The sequence below is a fragment of the Staurois parvus genome, unplaced genomic scaffold (genome assembly GCF_062004578.1).
Source record: "Staurois parvus isolate SC_StPar_1 unplaced genomic scaffold, SC_StPar_1.0 ptg000047l, whole genome shotgun sequence".
NCBI lineage: Eukaryota > Metazoa > Chordata > Amphibia > Anura > Ranidae > Staurois > Staurois parvus.
Genome location: NW_028317843.1, coordinates 3,146,154 through 3,169,296, shown reverse-complemented (window position 1 = coordinate 3,169,296; position 23,143 = coordinate 3,146,154). Strand labels below are relative to the sequence as shown.

At 41.9% G+C, this 23,143-nt stretch overlaps 1 protein-coding gene across 12 annotated transcripts in view; it reads right to left on the bottom strand.

Moving 5' to 3' along the window:
- The window catches only part of SYBU (syntabulin), a 66,238-nt gene that overhangs the window by 4,716 nt on the left and 38,379 nt on the right, over positions 1-23,143 (bottom strand). Inside the window, exons 5-9 of one of the 12 annotated variants that reach the window (XM_089664353.1) lie at positions 19,515-19,538; positions 12,993-13,098; positions 10,860-10,913; positions 5,777-5,980; positions 3,419-3,568 (exon numbers count right to left, since the gene is read on the bottom strand). In XM_089664353.1, the coding sequence (XP_089520479.1) occupies positions 3,419-3,568; positions 5,777-5,980; positions 10,860-10,913; positions 12,993-13,098; positions 19,515-19,538 (538 nt within the window). The remainder of the gene's footprint in view (positions 1-3,418; positions 3,569-5,776; positions 5,981-10,859; positions 10,914-12,992; positions 13,099-19,514; positions 19,539-23,143) is intronic. The other 11 variants (XM_089664383.1, XM_089664361.1, XM_089664392.1 and 8 more) reach the window with 11 other exon arrangements.

Here is a 23,143-nt window from a genome sequence, read left to right as displayed (position 1 = left end):
ATGGTGTATGGAGTGTAGATTGAGAAAAAAATGAATTTATTAAAAAAAAAAAAAAAAAAAAAATGGTAGCATCAGGCTGCAGCATAACAAAATTGAAAAAAATGGAGGTCTGAATACTTTATGAATGCATTGTATATGGTTAGTCAGTGGATATAGATGGATGTTGCCAACCCGATAGCCCATTAGAGACATGCAACCCCCTCCGTTGAGGCCCTACATCGGAATAGTGCAAAAAAAAAACAAACAAAAAAACCCGCAGTTTAACATACTGCAGATCTTTCAGCAGTTTCTTAGTGCTCTGAAATCCACACTGAGACTGAGCAAGGTAGAATATTCAGATAAAGGATTGGTTAAATGGGCAATGTTCAGGTTTGCTTTAGGTCCTGGTTCGATAAGTCATTTAGAGGGCTTCCAGCTTGAATGATCATCATGAAATAAGTACACTGTTCATTTGATGGGATGTTGAAAGTATTCTCTACTTTGTGTGTAGTAGTTTCTGACAAATGTCAAAGAATTCAACCAGAAAAAAAAAAAACAGTTTTAGGATAAGGGTGATGCTGCGGACATAGCCGCTCTTGATTTAAGTAATGCAGCTCATTACAATCCACATATCCACTAAATAAACTGTACAAGCTAGGGCCTAAAGCTGAACTCCGTGGGATGACAGTTTGCATAGTTACATTGGGGCAGCTTGGCACAATTTAAAGTATGCATGTGCGATATATGATCTAGGTCTGTAGAAGCTGTAAATCACTGTAGTAGCCCATTCTGCAGTCTTTTGGGTGCAATGCTGAGCAGCTGCCCTCCTTCTTGCATAGTTTCCAAACAGTGTTGCTCATTTGGTCACCATAGAACGCTTTACATTTCTTTCAATGATTGCAAAACACTTTGATTAAATTGGGGTGAAGAGGACTGGTGGCGATGTCACAATCTCTAACGCATTCAATAGGAAAAAAAAAAAAAAGGCGTTGCATTGTTAGAGAAAATGGCAAAGCATTTTCTGAATGGCAGCCTTGCTGAGTATACAACTTCCTTTAACTGCTAGGCAGAAGGACAGCTGCTAGGCACGGCACCCACAGGTAGTGGCAGGGAGCTCAGACTACTACAGTGATTTACAACTTCTACAAAAGCCACTCAGGTTATCACATATGCATACTTACAATGTTCAAAGCTGTACATATGCAATAATATCATCCTTGGCGTTCTGCTTTCACCTCTAGTAGTTCAGTGGATATGCAAGTGGTTATAGCAGTGGTCTCCAAACTGTGGCCCTTTGATTTCCTTTATCTGGCCCTTATTCCTCCCTCTGATATGAGGCACCATTCCTTCCACTAACACCAACATTGCAACATAATTCCTCCCACTGATATAAACAACAGAACATTATTACTTCCACAACACTAAAGATGGGGCACTTTTCCTCCCACTGCTCCCATTGATGGTGCACTACTCCTGCCACTGACACCAATTCTGGAGCACCGGTCCTTCCCTGACACCAATGTTGGGGCACATTTTCTCTTTCATTGATACCACTGTTGGGGAACCATTCCTTCCACTGACACCAATGTTAGGGCACTATTCCTCTCACTGATACCAAAAATAGGGCGCTATTCCTTCTACTGACACCAATCATTGGGCACAATTTCTGCTGCATTTTCCACTCACACTGGTTACAGTCCACCCCCCCTAAAGTCAGAAGACCAGAAAACTGGCCCTTTGTTCAGAAAGTTTTGAGACCCCTGGATTGTAGGATAGATACCAGAGTGTACCTGTAAACAGGTAACATACAGAACAGATACCAATGATTAGTGGTATACTACAGGGCTCATTATAGGTATTGAAAAGTTTAAGGTCTGCTTTTTTGCTGAAGCAAAAAGGTGTTTAATAGTGTTCATATTCCTGTGAGTTTAAAACAAGTTTTTTTTCACATTGCTGGAAGATTGGCCAAAGCAATAGAAACTGCACCAAAGTTTTCATCTGCAAAATAATGCATACTTTACAATATTGGGGGTATGGGGCAATATAAACCTACAGAAGAGAAAAAGAAAAAAGAGGAAGAGGAGGAGGAATTCTCATTTCAGATTATTGCAAAAAGAGCACAAGGGTGTGTTCAGGTAGTGGGAGAAGCAAACAGAAGTCTGGAATACACCAGCTGGAGATCCTAATTCCACTATATAACAGATTTAGTGTAAGCGGAAGTAAAAAGTCCGCTTTTTGATTTATACCTACAGGTAAGCCTATAATAAAGGCTTACCTGTAGGTAGAGTAAATATCTCCTAAATGTGCACAGTTTAGGAAATATTTACTTTAGTAGTAGCCGGTGATGTCACCAGCGCATGTACACTGCGCTTTGAAAGGACAATGCCATGATTCCCATGCGCATGTGTGGGAGTGACGTGAAGGTGGAAGATGGAAGCTCCGGCAGCAATGACAGTGGGAGACCTAGTTTGATGGGATAAAAACCTGAAGATCAGTCTACTTATATTTTACCTTCCCTGATTCCTGACCCTCTTCTTATAACATGCAAGTTATTTTAAAAATTAAAATCCTTTCCATTTTCAGGACATACCTTACGCATTTCCCAGTGATGTCATCACTGACACTCGGTGCGTCTCTATGCAGTGCAGGCATAACATACCTTGTAAGAGAAGCCAGCAGGATGCTGTACATAGATTCCTGATAACATCATGGCGCCCTGCCTCAGCCCTGATTCTGATCACTGATCCAACTTTTGCATGGCTTAGTTTTTTAGAATTACTTGGTACCCAGTGGATGGAATGTGGTTAAAATGGACTGACAAAATGGCATGTGTATTGCCAGCTTCAGGGTGTGAATGAGGTTGAGGGCAGTGTATGTTTAATAAATATAGGTTAGGTTATAGGAGAGGTCGTGAAAGCAAGAGGGAAGTAGCGAATGGGTGTCAGTGTTGAGTGACGGTTGGTGTACAGATGTGGCACAGAACACATGGGGGAAGGCATGAACAGTGGTGAGGAGGTCTTATGCAGGATGGTGAGGATAGACAGATAAGATAGATGTCTCTCTCTCTCTCTCTCTCTCCTAAATAGAATGTGGATCTTTCTTGGATTGAAAGTTGAACACTCAATGATAACTTTTATTTCGACAAGGCACAAGCTCGTCTTGACTGACTAATTGAAAAACCTTATCATTAAGTGTTCACCTTTCAAGTCCCAGGACTGCTGACAACTTTTGAATCATATGCATCTCATGCTATCCGGAGCCCTTGGGCCCATTTTCTCTTGGATATGTGTGTAGTGGCAACCACTAAACCCTAGATCTTGTTTTTTTCTACAGTGAGCCTGTCCGCTAGGGTTCCATGTTAACATGCTTAGGGAACAGAAAAGTTAATGCTACATTCAATATCCACTAACAAAATACAAATACAGGAAAGATGATGTACCTTTCTTGAAGTGTGTTCTGGGATTCCTTCAATTTTGCCTTCAGGTGACGGATTGAGACTTCTTTCTGCTGCAGTGGAGTCAAATACTGCTCAGGAGAAGGTGGCTTGATGCCATGATTATCTCCACAAGATGCATATCTCATGGTGCGCCTATAGACAAGCAAAACAAGGTCTTTGATTCACTCTCCTCTCTATCATTATTCACATGATTGGCTTTCCCCTCCAAATCTTGTTATCTATACACTAGAAAAATAGCTCCTATAAAAAGGAGATTAGCTCAGAAAGCTCATCTATTTATAAAGAAGACTAGCATGGGGAACATACTTCTGTTGTGTCTGTTTGCTGGTCGTAACAAACAATATTGTTGGGTAACCCAGGGGTTGTAACGAAATGCCGCAGATCCCCTTATAGGTTACACTATTACCTCTTACCTTCTTTGAGCTATCAGGTTTCAACAAATTAGAATATTTTGGAAATGCTTTTGGAAATGCTTAATAAGCCTACTAGCTTCTTGAACACTAAATAACAGAACAGAAATGAATGTAAAGGAGGAAAATGATGGATTTATCTTGTAATGTGAACATGGTTGATAAATATGAGAAGAAATGGTTTGGGCAAAACATTTCATAGGCCAATTTTAGCTGCCTCCTCTAACAAGCCACAGTAGGGGCAAACTGTGACAGTCTAACTGTAAAAGGAACCATACTCCATAGGCCACCTTAATTAGAAGAGTAGACAAGGGCCATGGTGTCAGTTTTTCAGATTGCTATTGTCCATTGAAGAATTTAGTTTTGTGATATTCTTAATGTTGAACCGATTCATTTTCAGAATTAATTTTGTATCTTCGGCATTTGTTTTGTATATTTATTGGTCCGGGTGGATTTGAAAAATTTTGCAGTTTTTCTGGTAGACTGTTCTGTATTAGATATATTAAGGGATTAGACGGATTCAATATTTTTGGACACTAGTCCAAAGCACCAAGAGAAATGGCATGAGCTGATTGGACAATATCGACTGGCGGCATGGGAGTCCAATTCGTTATCTGAATCCCAGTTATCAAACGAATTATAAAAAAAAAAAAATTTAAAAAATTTCCCTTTTTGCGTGAACTACTACATCATCCAAATGAAGCAAATTTATTTGTTCATTCATTATAACTTTTCTTGGATTCGTTGCCATTTGTTTGGGTCCAAAACGAATCAAAATGAAACGTATCAGGCATGTCTAGTCACAGCGATTAGACCATGAGAAAACCGGCTGTCACAAATTAAGGTTAAAGCCTAATTGAGCAAACACTTTTTCACCTTGTTTTAGTTCTGAACTCCCACTTGTAACAATTTGCCAAATTTTTGATTGGAAATACCTTACAATATCTTTTTGTGAAATTATGTTTCCTGCAATTTCACTTCAGTACTCTGTAGAGCAGAGTAGCAGCCACACCCCTTAGCACAGGTAATTTCACATAGACTTCTTGCAGAAGACGTGGCGATTCTTCAGACCAGGTCTGTTACGGAGTTCAGATAGCAGAGAACACCTGGTCTACCTCTGGTGCTTATTGGACTGCATGGAGTCATGTTTAGACACAACTGCTGTAAGTGCAAAGGGGAGCAAAGCCTAGGAAAATGAAAGTTGTCAGTAGAAGGCTTCTATGACTGCATATCTATTTCTGGGATTTCAGTTGGGCTTTGACTGAAGTCACAACCCTACCCACAGGACATTTGCGGTACCACAATTATTTATTTTCTCTGCAATCATGTTAGTCTCTGTAACACACTGGTGTCCCACTGAAAGCAAACACTCCCTCAGAGAGAGAGAGCAAACTACAGTGGAGGGCTCATATGAAGCTGAGCTAGAAGATGAAAGTTGGGGACTTGGTTCAACCAAGTTGGTTGATATGCTTCTGTGCTGCCAACCTGGAAGTCCTAAAAAAACACTGAAAGTTTAACAATCAAATGGCCAGAACTCCCTTTGCGGGACCCCTAAAATGAAGTTGTCTACACACTGTGTGAATTTCAGCCCATTCCTGTGAATCTGCCAAAAAACTTGAGCCATGGGTTCCATGCCAACACCACCCAATAAAATCAAAGAATCCGGGTGGGGCGGAAAAAACAAAAACAAAAAAAAACACACAATCAGCTGCGGTCACTGTCCAGATATTTTGACAATAATGTGTGCCAGCTGTTAGAATACAATAGTCAGCTGCGGCAGAATTGTCCATCCACGTTGCTTAGAACAAATACTCAGCCTGTTGCCCCAATCCCTTCCTTTAGAAAAAAATGAATGGATAAAGAAATGAGCTACATGGCCTTATGGAGATATAAAAATGAGCTGGTAAAGGTACAGAACGGGGTACAACACCTGAGTGTAGGGCTGGTGTCGCTGCCCTTGTAGGACCCAGAATTACTGCTACTAGGAGAGGAGATCCCATATGCATCATGAACATTAATTGGACTCAACTGATTCCTACAGAGTACTGCAAACAGATCCTTCTCTCGAGTGACAGGCGGACTCTGTGTAGGCTTTCCCGATGAACTGTTGTGACCTCGTCCATGGGACACTCTGCTGAAAAACACAAATATTTGAACATTAATGAGAACACCAGGCCTCTGATTCCAGATTACACTGAAACAATTTAAAACTGACTTTTGAGACATCTAGGAGAGTAAAGCATAATATCCATTTTATTCAAGTAAGGGCAAAACTGATGGCATATACACTGAGAAATGTAAAAACTGCATATTTTCGAGACTATCCAAAATCCACTTACTATAGGATTCTGGACACCCATAGACATGATATAAAAGAGTTGTTTTTAATGGTTGAGAGCTTAGCCTTTCCCTCCTTCTGCACATACCCAGTATTAAGTTAAGTCACCCCCTTTATGGTGATAGACAAAATAGTTAAAAGCAGAACTTGAATACGTGGTACTTTCTGCCTCTCCATCCCACAAAGCCATAGTGAAGCTGTGACTCATTCATCTCTGGGATTCTTCTACCGTTTTACATTTTGGATAATCCTTCCATTATTGGGCTTAGTGTGGCAATGCTTAAATGAGCATGTGATTATATATTTTTAGTTAAGTTGACTTTTCAATTCCAGATAGGTCATTATTTTAGCACCAACTTGCACCCAGGTTTATGCCTGGTTACTCTAAAAAAGGAATTCAAGAGCGTGTGGTGTGAAAAATTTGGATCAAGAGACGCCTGCATAATAATTAGCCCCTCAGATGCAAACACAAAGATCATTTCATAAGAACATGGGTCTTCACCTCCTATTTTTATTAGGCATTTACAAAGTACAGATAGTGCTGTAAAAGGCTAGATAAAAATTGCTCTGTGAAACTTCATTTAAAAATGTATTGTGCATGGTCCAAGAAATGCAGGCATATTAGGAAGGACAAGCAGGAACAGTTAATATTTAGCTATGTGTGTAAATATTTTTAAGCGTTTATCACGAGCTTCGGTTCTGATTAAAAGGGAAGAGGAAATATTCTACATACAGTAACTCCATTGATGGCAGTTTTCATTAAAAAGAACCTGAACTCACTTTAAACCTTTGGGTGGGTTGAATGTCTTTTGTGGCCAAGGAGAAGCAAAGCATCAGTGTATTAATACATGAGGCATTGTAAAGGAGAGTATGGCCTTGTCTTTAATAAGGGAGTTCTTTTAAGTACAAGTACTTCTCACTATTACTTTCAGAATACTGTAATGAGTAGCTAGGGGAGTGAACCTAAAAAAAAAGTAAAAAAAAAGGAAATGCTTTTTTTTTTTTTAACTCCTGTGTACTGTAAAGTTGACCACACATACTAATTATCTGAATGTACAATTTCCATGACATGAAATAAAAAAAAGCTATAATCAGGTAGATCAGGACCTTCCAAACTTTCTAAACAAAAAAAAGAGCCAGTATTGTCCTTCAGACCTTTGGGCATCAGATTGTGGCCAGTGGGAGAAGAAAATGTCCCAGCATCTGTAGAAGTAAACAATATTTTAGCAATTTTTTTTTTTACTCCCATTGATGACCAAACCCAAGTACCTGTGGTCAATAGGAGGAATAGTGCCCCATCATTGGTATCAGTTGGAGGGATAGTTCTTCATTGTAGGCGTCAGTAGGTATCAGGTGTCTATTGGTGTCAATGGAAGGAAAAGTGCCCCGACAGCTAGATAAAAGCTAGCAAAAGGACACATCTGGCCCATGGGTCGCAGTTGCAGGCCATTGGCAAAGATCACAACCAGCTTCATGACTCTGAACTTGGACAAATCACTTCCCTGCTGTGCTTCAGTGAAGCTACCCATTTTAGTTTTGGGCCACTAGTGAAGCATGGACTCAGGAGAAGGGAATAGCCAGACACTCATGGCCACAGTGGTGGTCAACTTCAAAAATCCAACACACAGAGAGATCAGCCAAGTTTGCCTAACTCTACCCAGAACCATGAGATGACAATGGCCTAACCCAACTGTAGAGTCAAAGAAAATCCTTAAAATGGCCAAACCCCAAGAAGATATATTAAAACACCATTTCTTCTATATATACATATCCAAAAAAACTCATCAAATGTGCTTTTACAGAGAACCTGCATATGTAACAGAAACTGCACCAACATCAGCTTTCTGTAAATCTCTACGGAGCAACACTGGTAGAAGTAGGGGCACAATTTTGATTTGATTGGGTCAGGGGATGTAATTTTTTTTGCAGCGCTTGTCAGTCGGTTTCTGTGAATGTGTTAACAGTTGCAAAAAGGCACAGTGATGACCTGCTGCTCATTCATTGTCCAATTACAGGCCAGGACAAGTCCTAAATCAGGCTGACCGATTAACTGTGCAGTTTCCAGGGGAGGGGGGGTCTGGGACCTGGCTGTGCTGGCTGGCAGGGATGCCTAAATCTCAAGGGTCAGTAAGAATTAGAAATCTTTTGGCACATTACATAGATTAATGAATATATTATAATTATATTTAAGGTGGATATTGAGCTGTTTGCCTGGAGTTCAGCTCCAAATTTTGTATTACTATTTATTATTATGCAATGTACAGTATAATAGGACATACCCTAAACTTCAAATACAAGGAACATATACATACTGGAATTGTATTAGAAGAGTATTATATAGACAAATATACATTTACCGGTCCTTTATGATTCTTGAGGTAATATTTAACCACAAACATATATTTAAATACTTCTCAGTGTTCAGGACTTTTTAGGACCTTTTATGCCTGGGAAGGCTAGAACTTAATTTTTGAGAAGTTATAGCTTTAGGGCTTTGCCAAAATCTTCTTCATGATACACTGGGAAGTATGCATATATGAAACATCTAGAGTGGAGTTATGGAACAACGACCACAAAAGGAGGAAAATAAAATAACTACATTTTATTGGAGAAGATGCATACCAAAATTAAAAATGATCACACTCAAATAATTTTTTAAATGATGTATCAATGCTTTCTGGCCAAGATAAAATAAATGAACATGAATAAGTATTTGCCAATTGAAGTGTAGTAATTCACAAGACTCAGGTACTATAACCCAGGTGGAAAAGTCATCACAAATAAAAGATAAAGCAATTATGAGATAGTGAGTGACTTTATATAGTTTTTCTAGCTTTATATTTTGTAGAATGCACCATTAAACTTGTGATTTAAAGTGATCCTTTAACCACAGGGTCACTTGTACTCAAAGAACACACTGTAAAAGGACGGGCTCTATACTTAGCGTTTCTTTGTGTAGAAAAGCCACCTCTGGTTTTCCCCTGGCCATAGCCGGTATTCCACAATCCGAGTGTGTAGAATACCTGCTCCCCCAAAACACATCATGGTTCCTTCCACTGGCTCAAATCACTACAGGATGACAGGAGGAACCAGTGTGTTTGGAGGGTAACAGGTATTCAGCCACCCAAAGGAGCAGAAAAACTGTTGTGACTAAAGGAGAAATAAAGCAGCGACATTTCAACACACTGGCTGCTGAAAAGGTCAGCATAGAGCAGTGGTTCTCAATCCTCAGGACCCACATTTGTTCTTGGTCATTAAGTGGAGCCCAAAAAATAATTTAAAATTTCCAAAACATTAGAATTTATTCCACAAAACGTGTGCAGTATTCTACAATGTATGTGCACTTTTTAAACCGTAAACAAACGGCTTCCTTCCAAAATGGATAGTGCAGTAATCACCCCCCATCACCATCACTTTCCTGTTTTTTTTTCACTCCCTTACATCACCCAGCCACAACCCAGGAAAAGTAATTAGTGGAGTCATTCCCTGGTGTCCAGTGGTGCTTTTCTTCCTTCCTGTGCAGCTGGCTAGAAGGAAGTGTAGTTATATTTCACTTCCACCCAGAGATGCTGCTGTGGAAGGAGGAATGAGGACGAGGGCTGTAGGACCGCCATGTAAGTGCACCGTGGGCACCGCCTTAATGGGATTGGCTGACTGCAATAATGCAAATAAAAGGCCAGTCATAGTTGCAGTCCCAGCCGTCTTCACAGTTCTATCAGTGCAGACAGCGGTTTTTATTGAGCCATGTTGTCAGGGCAATGGATGTTTTATTGGGGCATTAGAAAGGCTTGGGGGGGTACTTGCTCCATGGCCCAGTCTGCCCCAAGTCCACGACCCATTACTTGAAAAACATAAGTACAGAGCATGTTCTTTTACAAGATGTTCTTAAACTCCTTAACATCACCTCCTGGCAACCTTTAATGCAAGCTTCTGTATCATGTGATCATTGTGATTGTTTCAGCGATCACATAATTGGGAAAGTTCCTTTTAAACGTTTTAATTTTTTTCCCTTTTGAGTAATATACCTGCACCAGTGGCCCAACTATAGTCATAGCATATACCACACGACTGCTATAGGGTTGACAGTCGGAAGGTGACCCAGCTAGGGAGGTTGCCTGATGTCTCCATTCCAGAGGAGCTGACTTTAGATACACAGAATGAAGCTTTTGTTAATCACAGATCTATTTTCAACAATTGCTGGCTGGGGTGGCTCTAAGATTTTATATTCTGACAGAGCAGTTCAGTTGGTGTTGAAATGAGTTATTGTATGTGCTAGCTGGAGAAAGAAGGTTAAAAAAAAAAAAGTTTCAAAAGTTAGTTCCCTGCACTACTGCTCTTATCCACAGCTCTGGTACCTAGTAGTGTGCCAATTATGCGAACAGTTCTGCTGTGGTCTGTCCTGGATTTAGTCATACTTTAAGGAAGTATTAATTACACTATTGTCCCAACTAGCCCCCCCCCCCCCCCCGATTAAAATTTGCTATGGGGCTCCAAGAAATGTAGCTATGCCCAGAACATGCACTCAGAGCACATATCAAGCTGCCAAAATAAATAAAGAAAAATTAAAAAAAAGTTTAGTGAAGAGGACCACATATGTGTGAAGGTGTACCAGAACAGCACAAGGTCTACACACAAATGATGTACAAGGATATGGTGGAGGTACACATGCAGTCACCTCTCAGCTGTGTTCCTCGAGCCCCGTTTCTGAGTTTCTGTGCGGTAGGGCGGTCTTCCAAAACAGGAGAGAGGAAAAGGCCATTTCAGAGAACATTTTATACATACAAAGTAATTCACTCTGCAGCTTTGGAAATGTCATAACAGTGGTCCCCAACCCATATGCAACGATGAGCCTCCTTTAGTGCTGTACAAGGAAATCAACCTGCCAAAACACTGCCAATATGCCTTGGTCCAGGCAGAAAGTATACAATTGTACCCCTAGTTTCTAAACTGATTTGATAATACAAAATACCTACTGAGTGGTTCTAATTTCTGCTCTGGAGGTCATTATATGCAGTTGGCTGCCTCAAGTGCTAAAGCAATTTGCTTATATTCTTACTTTAATGAAAGACCTAAACAAGAACCTCTGAAAGTGAAAGTCAAGTGTTCCCAGATTCAGAGCATTGACCAGCCTCCATGCATCATGTCCCCCTTCCCTCAAATTTAGGGACATCAAAGGGCGGGACACGATGCTGAAGGCCCATTCAGACGTTTTTTTGAAACGCTACTGAACCTTACTGTAAAATACTTTGTAGAACTGACTTGGCATTACAAAACACCTTCTGAGTGGCTCTAATTTCTGCTCTGCTGGTCATCTTCTGTATTTGGCTTCCTCGATTGCTGAATCTATTAGCCCATGTTCTTACTTTATGAAAGACCCTAAACACAAGCCTCTGAAAATGAAAATTAAGTGTTCCGAGATCAAGAGCATTGACCAGCCTCCATACATCATGCCCCCCTTCTCTCAAATTTAGGAACATCAAAGAGGGAGGGGCAAGAGGCTGAAGGCTCATCCAGACGTTTTGTGAAAACTCTACTGAACTTGGCTGTAAAATACGATGTAGAACTCACCATTTTAAGGTTTGCTGGATAGCATCAGTTGTTTATTGACTGATATAAAATTTAAATGGTGGTTAAGAGCAATGAAAGTATGCATTATGCTCCATGTATTGTGCCTAAGGTTTGCATACAGTCAAATCTGAGAACTATGACCGCTTGCATTTATTGCAGGCCTGTCAATTTTCTTAGCCTTTTTTTCAACTGGGTGGAATTTAACCCTTTGGAAGTTCAAGCCCAGGTATCGAAGAGGACTTCCATTAATAAAAGTGGAAAAAAAAAAATCAAAATGATGTAAAATCAACATATATGTACTGGGCTTCTAAAAAGGGGAACTAAGAGGCTCTGCGTTCAGATCTGTACACCCTCTCCTACCCACATGTCAAGCTTTGACATGCTACTGTGTCCGTGCCAGTATGGCTTGTGCATCCACTTCTATGGGCTGCCTGCATGCAGCTCCAAGGTGGATGCACATGCCTCTACCAGCAGCTCTGCACAGAGGACAGGCTTTATTGTCCATCCGAATGAGTTCTTTGATGTTTTTAATATCTGTATTGAACTGTTTGGAATTCCACTTTATCTTTAAAAAAGGAGTGTAGATTGACTTTTTAAGTCAAAATGAAAAAAAAAGGGATTCTAAAAGGTTGAAATCTTTAAAAAAAAAAAAAAAATTAAAACATGTTATACTTACCTGTTCCTCCTCTTTTTTGGGTCTCCCATTGGTGGTCCTGGCTCCTCCTCCCTGCCGAGTGCCCCCAATAGCAAGCTTCTTGTCCATTGCCGATTTACACACTGGATGAGGCTCGGCAAACACCCCCCCCCCCCGCTTTACTCTCTCCTCATTGGCTCACTGGCTGTGATTGACAGCAGAAGTAGTCAGTGACTCCCGCTGATGTGTGAGCCAATTAAGAGAGAGCTCTGGCTCTCATGGGACATCGCTGGATAGAGATTGGGCTCAGGTAAGAATTTGGGGGCTGGGGAGGGGAGCTGCACCCTGAAGGTTTTTTACCTTAAATGCACAGAATGCAATAGGGGAAAAAAACCTTCTGCCTTTGGAACCACTTTAAATTTATTAAGACAAAAAAAAAAAAAAAATGTGTAAGGTTTAGTAAACCATAGCAGCCAATCAGAATTCATTTTAATTGTTCTGACAGTTCTAAATTGAAAATTGTAAGTGTTTTGGCTGCTGTTGAACTGCAGATCACTTTTTTATATTACGTTCTGTAAAAGTGCAGACATAAGAATGATTTCTTACTTGCGTGAAAACGAATTTTTCTTTCCTCCAGACGTAGTGCTCATATGGACCTCTGGTGCAGATATACTGCCAGTGCTACTTGACGAGCTGAAATCTGCTTCACTTCCTACATCCAAAAATACAGAGATAAAAACATTTTTACTGCCAAAAACCTGTGCAAAAAAGCATAAAATGATTAATTTCATCCAGAAAGAAACCTGGTATGAATACATTTTACAAATAATGTCACATTTAGAATACAAAATAAAAAAATAGTTGTTAAAAATTAATTTGCTGGGAAAATGATTGGAAAAGTAAATTTGAATTAACAATTTAAAACTTAAATAGTGTCTTTTATTTAATATTCAGTCTCCAAGTAACCACATGTGTATTCTGCCATCTTGCAGGCCTTGCCACTGTGCTCCGCATACAAGAAAGACATTTTACAGAGAGAAAGACCTAACCAAATCGCTGAATCAACACACCTGTCAGTGTTCCCAGAAACTGCTGCCAATTATAAACTATACAGCATACAAACAACTTCAGTGCGTAAGTCAAACCTACAAATTTGTTTAAAAGAGATATTGACTTTATCCAACCAGGGCACTGGATCACACACACAATGGTAGACACAGCCAGGGGCATATTTACCGTGAGGCTAACAAACTTTTTCAGGGGGGTCCTGGAAGAAGGAACACACATAATGATGGGAACCCAGTGAGGAACTGCATGAGCTTTGCTCTGCCACTGACAGCCGTGTGCCATCCGTTGGAACCATAGAGAGCCAGCCATGGGACCTGCTGTACTGAGTCTCACCACCCTTGCCACCACTACCTGCCCAAACGTGGCAGTCCTATGACCAGCGGGGAGCTAGACTTTCCAGATGGTACACAGGGATTGCTGAGAGAAGTCTGCTACACTCGTGTGACAGGCGGCTGTCTGGGGGTGCGGGAAGATGGTGGCTTGTGGGGGAGACAAGTGCTGCTGCTGTGGGGAGGGGGAGAGCCACACCCCAGAGGAGCTAGTGAGTGTCGCCCAACCCCAGTCATACCCTGTGAACACCCAGCTTGTAATTTGTCACCATCACAACCTCTATTGTGTACAGACCTGCAACCCTGGAGACCAACATACACTCCATTACATCCCACTATACCCTGTATACACTCCTCATACCCTGCATACATACATCCACTCCCTGCAGACCTGACACCAGCCAACACTCACCATTACACCCCAACATACCCTGCCAGCACCTCTCACCCTACTATATTCTGCATACACCAATCACATAAACCCTTCTGCACCTCTCACCACCAATCACACTCCACTACTCCTGCTTACACCCATCACACCCTTCCTACAGCTATGGCCCTCCATCCTACCCTGTATACACCCATCACACACCATAATACACTGTACACCCCCTCTTCATTGTCACCACCCTAGTTCCTACTGTCACCATGAATCCTCTCTCTCATTGAGGTCGGAGGGGGGGTTTACACATTGATTTTTGTGCTGGACACAGTGACATACGGGCTGCATCTGCAACCAGCTATTTATCGTGAATATCAAACATTCAACAATGATGGACTTTTAATACATTTTTATGTAATGCACACTATAACCACAGAAAGGAATAACCAACGATTTGCTAAATAGTAGTGACTTCTAACAAAGGGTAACAAAGGGTATACTTGTTTGCATCTTACTACACTCTTTGAACAATAATACATTGCAGAAAGTGTGTGGTTCGTGAAAAATCACATCACCTTCCTTCTCCATCTCATTCAATCAATGTATTGTATTCATTATCAAAAAAAAAAAAAAAAAAAAAAAAAAAAAAAGTGGTTTTGTGAATGGTGGAGGTGCCAACTGAGCGACCCCCCTGTGGTCAGTATACAGTGGGGCAGCCGCTCGGGACAGGACCCAGAAGATTACTATGATCATTGTATTGTGCCTTCTACAAGGTCAGCTTCCACAGCAGTCCCTCAAGAATGAAACATGCATACTTACATTGTGCCAAGCTGGACCAAAGCAAGTATGCAATTGAGATCATATCTGGAGTTCAGCTTTGTTGCCTGCAATCCCTGAAAGCTTTCTGTAGCATTGCATTCAATGATTATGTGCAGCCCTTTAGTGATGTCAGTGGCCAGACTCACACCCCTAATTTAAAAAGTGTTACTAAACTCAGTGCCCTGTATTCACTAGATCTGGTTTCCCACAGTACACACAACATGGAAATGCAATTATTATATATTATGTTAATTATAAACTGCTAAATACTTTCTCGTCAGCAGTATATAGCAGTCTCGTGACTTCTATCAGTATCTGGCTGAGCACTGGTTAAAGCTTGTAGGAGGAGTTTTCATTCTCCTCTGATTGTCCTATGAGGCTACATAACTCCTGACCCTCTGTCTGAACAGCGTTGATTAGCCTTGTGCTGATTACATGCACTATCCCAAAGAGAAAAAAAAACCTCTAGCAATACACACTAAACTGATCATGTGCAGTGTGACTCCTAGAGCTCTGTAGTTATAGCAGATGGCTTGGGGACAGTAAAAGAAAGGAAGGAAGGATCAAGGAGGACAGAATCAAACAGTCTTTTCACGCAATGTGGCAGATTAACCCCTTAGGTTCCACAGTGAGTATGATGAGCATGCTTTACTGCATATACAGACTGATTTTATGGTTGTGGACCAAATTTTCAAACAACCATAAACTGAACAGTTGTGGCTCTTCATACAGTGTTAGTCAATTCTAAAATAAAAGGTTCTGCTAAAATGCATAAACTTAGTAATGATATATCATCAGCTTTGAACAAGGTCCTCAACCTGCTTGTGGAAAGGTGAACACATCTGTGTGATCAAAGACAAGGCATTACAATAGATGTGCTAATAGAATGAAAGCCCCAGTTCAATGAACCCATCTGAGTTCTAAAGTTACACCTTTCAGGTATTTGCCTTCCAATATGGCCAGATTGAATCAAACAACAAAGAAATGACAGCAGTAGGTACCAGAGGGTTTGATTAATAGAGCACCTAGCCAACTGAATGTTCACTTTGAAAGTTACCGAAGTGCGGTGAAGCTGTGTTCAAGAGGAATACCCAATAATATGCAAGAGAAATTAAAAACAAAAAAACAGGATGTTTGCTGGCAAATGATTGTGTATTCAACGTGAACAAAATTTTACTTTATTCATTCACAAAAACATACCCTAATCATTTGGGAACTTTGGCCATGAGGTGGAGTCCCTCAAAAAGGTCAAAGGACTTCAGCCATACACCCTGCCCCTCATTTCTGCAAAATACCAGATATCAAAAGTCACAGTGGGTACTTGCTCTTGCCAGCGCAGGATGGCCATGCATGTGCAGGAGTTCACTTATCCCAGCACCAAGGTGCCATGCCGAGAATGTACCCTGAAACTGGGTATACATGGCTTAATGTACATTCTAAAGCAACTCTGACCCTTTTCTTGCCCTTCTCCAGCCCTTGGGGCACTGGGTCCTCCCACTGGCCCCCCGACGATGGGGGCACTGGGCAACTCTGACCCTTTTCTTGCCCTTCTCCAGCCCTCCCCCCCCCCCCCCCCAACGATGGGGCCACTGGGTCTTCCCACTGGCCCCCCAACGATGGGGCCACTGGGTCCTCCCACTGGCCCCCCAACGATGGGGCCCTGGGTCCTCCCACTGGCCCCCCCAACGATGGGGCCCTGGGTCCTCCCACTGGCCCCCCAATGATGGGGCCCTGGGTCCTCCCACTGGCCCCCCAACGATGGGGCACTGGGTCCTCCCACTGGCCCCCCAACGATGGGGGAACAGGTCCTCTGACATCAATGATGGGGCCACTGGTCCTCTGACTGACACCAATGATGGGACACTATTCCTGTGACTGACACCAAGGGGCACTATTCCACCCACTTTAACACAATTTGTTAAAGTCCTTACAAAGTCCTTCTCTATTTTTATCAAAAGCAGTACTTGGAAAACAAGCCCATGTACATCAGATGTGCAACAGAACTTGACGTCATTGAGACACAAAGTACGAACATCAAAGGACCAGCCTGACGTTCATGTAACTGGCTTTTTTCGGTCATCACCAACAGCAGCCTTTCTGCTTTAACAGAACACTTGCATCTGATTCTCCCCCCTCGTTTAATTGTTGTCCCCTTCAGGGCTTGTGATATGGAAGTACATCGGAGGCAGAATCCGCCTGTTTGCAGAGATGTGCCGCATATCAATTCTTTCCCTGTCGGCAGAGCGCAGATCCTAGGCTGGTGTTGTCATGGAGACAGACGTTAATGCATCCTTTTCGCTCGCAGGTCAAGTAAGCAAATGAAGTCAGCTCCATGACAACAGAGAGCAAAAAGGGAAGCCTGAGCCTATCAGAGGACAGGCAGTGTGCCGCAGCTGTTCAGCTGAAAGGTAACAATTTATATTATGGGCTGTCTGCTGAGCAGAGGTTAAAAGATAATGGCTGCAGTAATGAAAAGAAGCCATTTCGTAAAGAAACAAACAATGAAGGAATCTTCTTGGCTGATCCTTTCAAGCTGCAGTCCCTGAAAACACAATTAAATCTGGATCTGGTGAAAACCACCACCACCCCACTCCACCATTACAAGGAATCTGTAGACAAGTTGAGGGAAAAAAAAACAAAAAAAAAACCCATGGTCATTAATTGATGATCTTTCTGAAAATGTCACCTACCTGGCTGTAACATGGATCCTCTGGTTTCAATATTATGAGCCACGGTCTATACTTAAAGTGGTTGTAAACCTTTGAAATGAACAAAGGATATCCTTCTATAATGTGTACTTGCCTCTATCCAGAGCACCTAGTGTGATTTATGTCTCCTCTCATTCCTCTGCTAACTGCATGCATCACTTCTATGCAGAAATAAGGCAATTCCAGGAGATGGGCCCCGTTTTACTGGCACATAGACGGCCTCAGATGTGCATGTTTCCTTATGAGACTGTAGAGGAAGCGTGTGTCCATTTCCTTCACTCAGGTCTCAGATTACACTAAGCCATCTGTTGGGCAGTGTGATGCAGGTACACAGCTACAACATACATAGGAGAATTTGCTTAATCTCTGCATACTGCCTGAGGCCAATCACTTTACTGGGTACTTATAAGGGTTTATAACTACTTTAAGTTTACAAAATCACTACACTTGCTGTGTACAGGTGACTCAGAATGGAAGAAAAAAAAAAAAAAAAAAAAAGAAGGGGGGGGGGGGGGGGGGGATCAGTATGCATATAGTGAATAAGTGAAAAATCTGTGCTTAGTATTACAATATAAAAATAAAATATGGAATCTGTACACACAAACCTGATGTAAAAGATCTTCAAAATTAAAATAGTTTGTTCCACCATGCATCCTGTGTATTATGTCCAACAAATAAATTCCAATGTCCTCCAATTCCAAGCAGGTAAACTCCTCTGACTCTCCATCACCAAAAGCACTAAAAACCACTTATCAGCTCAGGATTGAAGGGGTCAAACCTCAGCTCAGGATTTAAGAGGTCGAACCACACTGTATAGAATGATTTCTATACAAGATAATTAAAGCTGCATGCCACAATCCCATTCATAATATTCAATATTCCAGTTCCCCTTTGATATACAGTACATACATAAAATGTGAGAAGGTTCCAAACGATGCAGATCCAAGACATTTATTAAAATCATACAAAACTAGTAAAATAATTTGTATAACATGCACAAAAAATGCCTTCATTAAGTCATTAGGACGTGATGACGTCAGCATCATAGACTTCTCCCTATGTGTTTAGTCTCGAGGGACAGTGTCAGGAAACACCACATATACTATTCTAAATGATGAACATGACTAAACAGCTAATCAACATTTTGTCTAATTTGTAATTGTATATGAAGGCAGCCATATTTGCGTATTGCACATCTAGGCTCTGCTTCCTTTTATAGCTGCCCATACTGGAACAGATCAGGTCATGAAGAACTTCTACATAATCAAGACAAAGGCTTCATGCACATGGCAACATTAGGGCATGTGGCATGCCTGGAGCATAAATAGATGGTTAAGGAAGCCAAAAGAGTGGCGTACAGCTTCCAAATGCTATAAAAATGGTTGTGCGTTGCTACATGAGGGTTTACACGGAAATTTGCACATGAGCAGGGGTTATAAGCATACGCAAAATGTATGCAAGTGCAGGTGTAAACCATTGTATAGCAGCGTAGAGTGCAGCCATTCATTGCAGCAAAAGGTTGCACCTGTGGCACCCTGATTCTGGCTATTTATACGCCATGCATCCTGTGGCCGTGTACATGAAGCATCAGACAGAAATGGCCAGTCCAGGTAAAGTCAGCATCCCGTTACAAGCACAAACAGAAACAGCCCCCAGCTGACAGCATCTCCAGTGACAGACGTTTAATATTTAAGTAGATATCTCTTGTCTTTAAAAGGCCAGTGTGACTTATAAAAGGGAAGATACTCAAGAAAGGCTTAAAATGGGAATATAAACAAGATCTGTACAAGCTGGCCTGTCTTTGACCGAAATGGGAACTCACCTCGCATCTTGAAGGATTGTGGGCCTAGAAGAAACAAAGACAGTACAAAGAACAGAAGAGGAGGTTAGTGGGACATAAGGGTGATGTGTAATGGCAACACAAGGACTATGGCCATGACTATGAAGTGTTCCACAATGCAGAGATGGGATTGGTACAGATACCATGGCACAGACGCCAAGGTATATCCACAAAAAAAACACAACCACCAGTTCCATAACAATGGAAAAGATAGGTAGCAGGACGGTTAAATCAATAAATCTGCAAACAGTGACAGGTACCCTTTTGGTCATTATGTATTCTTTCACAAATAATCCATTTTATCAGTAATATTTAAAATACATGCACCATAAGAATGTATCTTTTTTATAATGCTTTATTAGCTTCCCATAATTTTACCAGATATTATGCCAAGTGTGAGCCAATAACTGGACATGTGTGAAATTACGTATAAGGAACGATCGTTCGATTTTCCTATAGCGTGGATTTTCCAAATTAACATTTCCAGACAGGAAAACGCCAAAATTTCTAGTACGTAAACAGAACTCAATTTTTTATAATGTATACTATACAAGAAAAATTGGACACGATGTGTATGATCAAAAAAACAACAATCTATGCTACAACATTTCCATGTTAAAAAAAGCCTTTGTTGTTCAAGAATTTTCGCACAATTCGTACCATCCTTGGGTTCAACTTGCTGTGAAACATTGAGGAAAACTGGATGATTGTTTGCTCAATTTTCTTATAGTGGGAACTCAGCTTAAGTCTTTATAGATATGACTGGAATCATTTATAATTTATTACCACTCAAATGTAGGATGTGTAATTTTTATGCAGTTGTATAAAGTTATCTTGGCAAAAAAGTTTAAACCACCAAACTTCTAACGGATTATCATGGCATGTTTCCTCCAGCACCATAACCAGTTTGATTGTTCCATTAAGCCACTTAAATTGCTTTAAAACGTGCTCATACTAATGTATGGAGCTTGGCTTAGGAAATACAAGTGGACCCTTGTTTGCTCTTACCATTTAATTTTGTTGATAATCCATATATTTCAGGTCGAGAAATTTATTTTTGGTGTCAGGATCCTAACACGGTGTAAAACAAGCATGGGCATCATGGTATAACCAGTCGGATACATCCTTTAGAAGCATTTTCAGGAATGGCCTATAATGGGGTCATTTGAGAAATGGTCACTGAAGTAGAACACCATCCAAAACTGATATTTCAGAACTGGGTGGGCTTGGGGAGTTCTACTGCTCTCCCATGCCTTTTCTTAGATTTTTCAGAGATTCCAGCAAGGATGCATCCCCACATACATTTCATGCTCAGGCTTCTTCCATTCATTCTTTCATTGAGCCCGATATTACTACTTGTGCCATGGGGAAAGAAGGGAGAGATTCTTCTGGAGTCCGTGAGTGGTGGAAGCAGTGGTGTACTTATGTACACCCTAGGCAACACAAAAATAGCCGCCCCCCCAGTGCACCCCCACTGTCTCTAGTGCACCAACGTTTGCTGGGTGGAACTTAGTGGTCGGCCACATCTTTCTGTGAAGGTGTCGGTGGTGGTAGGAGCGGCGAGACGGTGTCATTAGTGGTAGGAGCGGCGAGACGGTGTCATTAGTGGTATGAGCGGCGAGACGGTGTCATTAGTGGTATGAGCGGCGAGACGGTGTCATTAGTGGTATGAGCGGCGAGACGGTGTCATTAGTGGTATGAGCGGCGAGACGGTGTCATTAGTGGTATGAGCGGCGAGACGGTGTCATTAGTGGTATGAGCGGCGAGACGGTGTCATTAGTGGTATGAGCGGCGAGACGGTGTCATTAGTGGTATGAGCGGCGTGAAGGTTGTCAGTCACTCACCTGGCAGTCTCTCTCTGGTCAGTCTGTCAGCTCTCCGCGCCCCCACACAAATATACATGGTACACACAGCAGTAGGATGGAGATCTCTCACCAGGCCTGGTGGAGGGGCGGAGCCATGTACTGCCGGTATGTATCCTCCTCACATCCACATTTCCCTTCCCTCTCTGTGACAGAGATCCCTGCCTCCGCTGGACACTGCCGTCCTCCGGGATCCTCACTCAGCCCTGCCTCCTCACTGCCAACCACTGTGGAGAGCTCCGACCCTCAGAGCAGCCTACAACCTAGCCGGGCACACTGCATGCTGGGAGCTGTAGTCCTTTCCCCACACACCCTGCCAGGATTGTAGTTTGCTCCTGTGGAGGTAGCAGGTCGGAGGCGGGGGAAAGATTACAACTCCCAGTATGCAGTGCGCCTGGCCAGGCTGTAGGCTGCTCTGAGGGTCGGAGCTCTCCGCAGTGGATGGCGGTGAGAAGCCAGGACTGAGAGATGATCCCAGAGGACGGCAGTGTCCAGGGGAGGCCTGATACTCCCACTCCTCACTGGATTCCTCTGCTGTAGTGACATCACTTGCCGAGGTGCAGCGCCGCCCCCCCCTGAAAAGTGCTGCCCTAGGCAAGTGCCTTGTTTGCCTCGCAGCAAATACGCCCATCGGTGGAAGAAGCTATCATGTGATTGAACCTTCCAGTACCCACAGAAAATTAAGAAATATTCATTTTCGGTAGAGTTGACCTTTAAATTCCTAATTATAGAAAGCCTTAAATCAACCAAGTCAACTGTTTTATATCCGCTCTAACTTTTTTAAAACTCAAAACAAGCAGCTTTCCAGTAAAAGGCCTTCAATTGTTGTACAAGAAAAGTGAAATCTATTTTGGTGGACACACCCTTCCTTTGCTTTTGTTCTTCACGTACTGTACATCAGACGACAGCAGCCTCCTTTTCCTCTTTAATTTAGAAACAGACACAAAATCATCTTAAAAAAGGAAAGGAAACTTGTGATGAGCAATTCAAGAACCTGCCATTGTTTGCTTTTTTCTAAAAATAACAGTTACCTGTCTGTTGTGCTGATCCAGAAACTTCAGTACTAGGAGTCACGGATAAGGGAAAAGTAAAAGGTTTTTTTTAGAAGGAAGCCAGCAATGCCAGGCTCCTACGGATCACATGATTCTCTGATTGCTTCATTATTTTTAAAATCATTTGACAATCAGATGAAGATATGAATTACAACTAAAGACTCTTATGTGACAATCTGAAGGAGTACCAAAACTTCAGTTACCATGTAATGCACAAGCCTCATTGAAGCCAAATCCTTCATTTGTGTCTCACACACTTCCCTTCGCACACATTGCAGCTCACAGTGGGAGGGTTTCAGAAACAGTGGCAGAGCTGTCAATCCAGAAAACAGTGGGCAGGACAAGGTGTGGCCAGGTGCTGATTGACAAGATACAGGCTTGTGAATCAGGACATAATCTAGGCCATCTGGGGGTGCAGTAAGTCAGGGAACACAATGTCAAAACTGTGTGTTACTGACAGTCTGTCACAGTGTCACGACTTGGGTAAACACTAGTATGTATTAGGCTGTCAGAGTAGGGTGCTTAAGCAGACCTTGCGCCCACACGATTTCCCTATTAAAAGTCCCCTTTACATCAGGATCCCCAACAGAGTGGTGCCTTACATCAGGATCCCCAACAGAGTGGTGCCTGCCTTACATTAAGTGTCCCCTTCAGAGTTCCCCCTTGCATATCTTCAGTTACCCCCATCAGAGAGCCC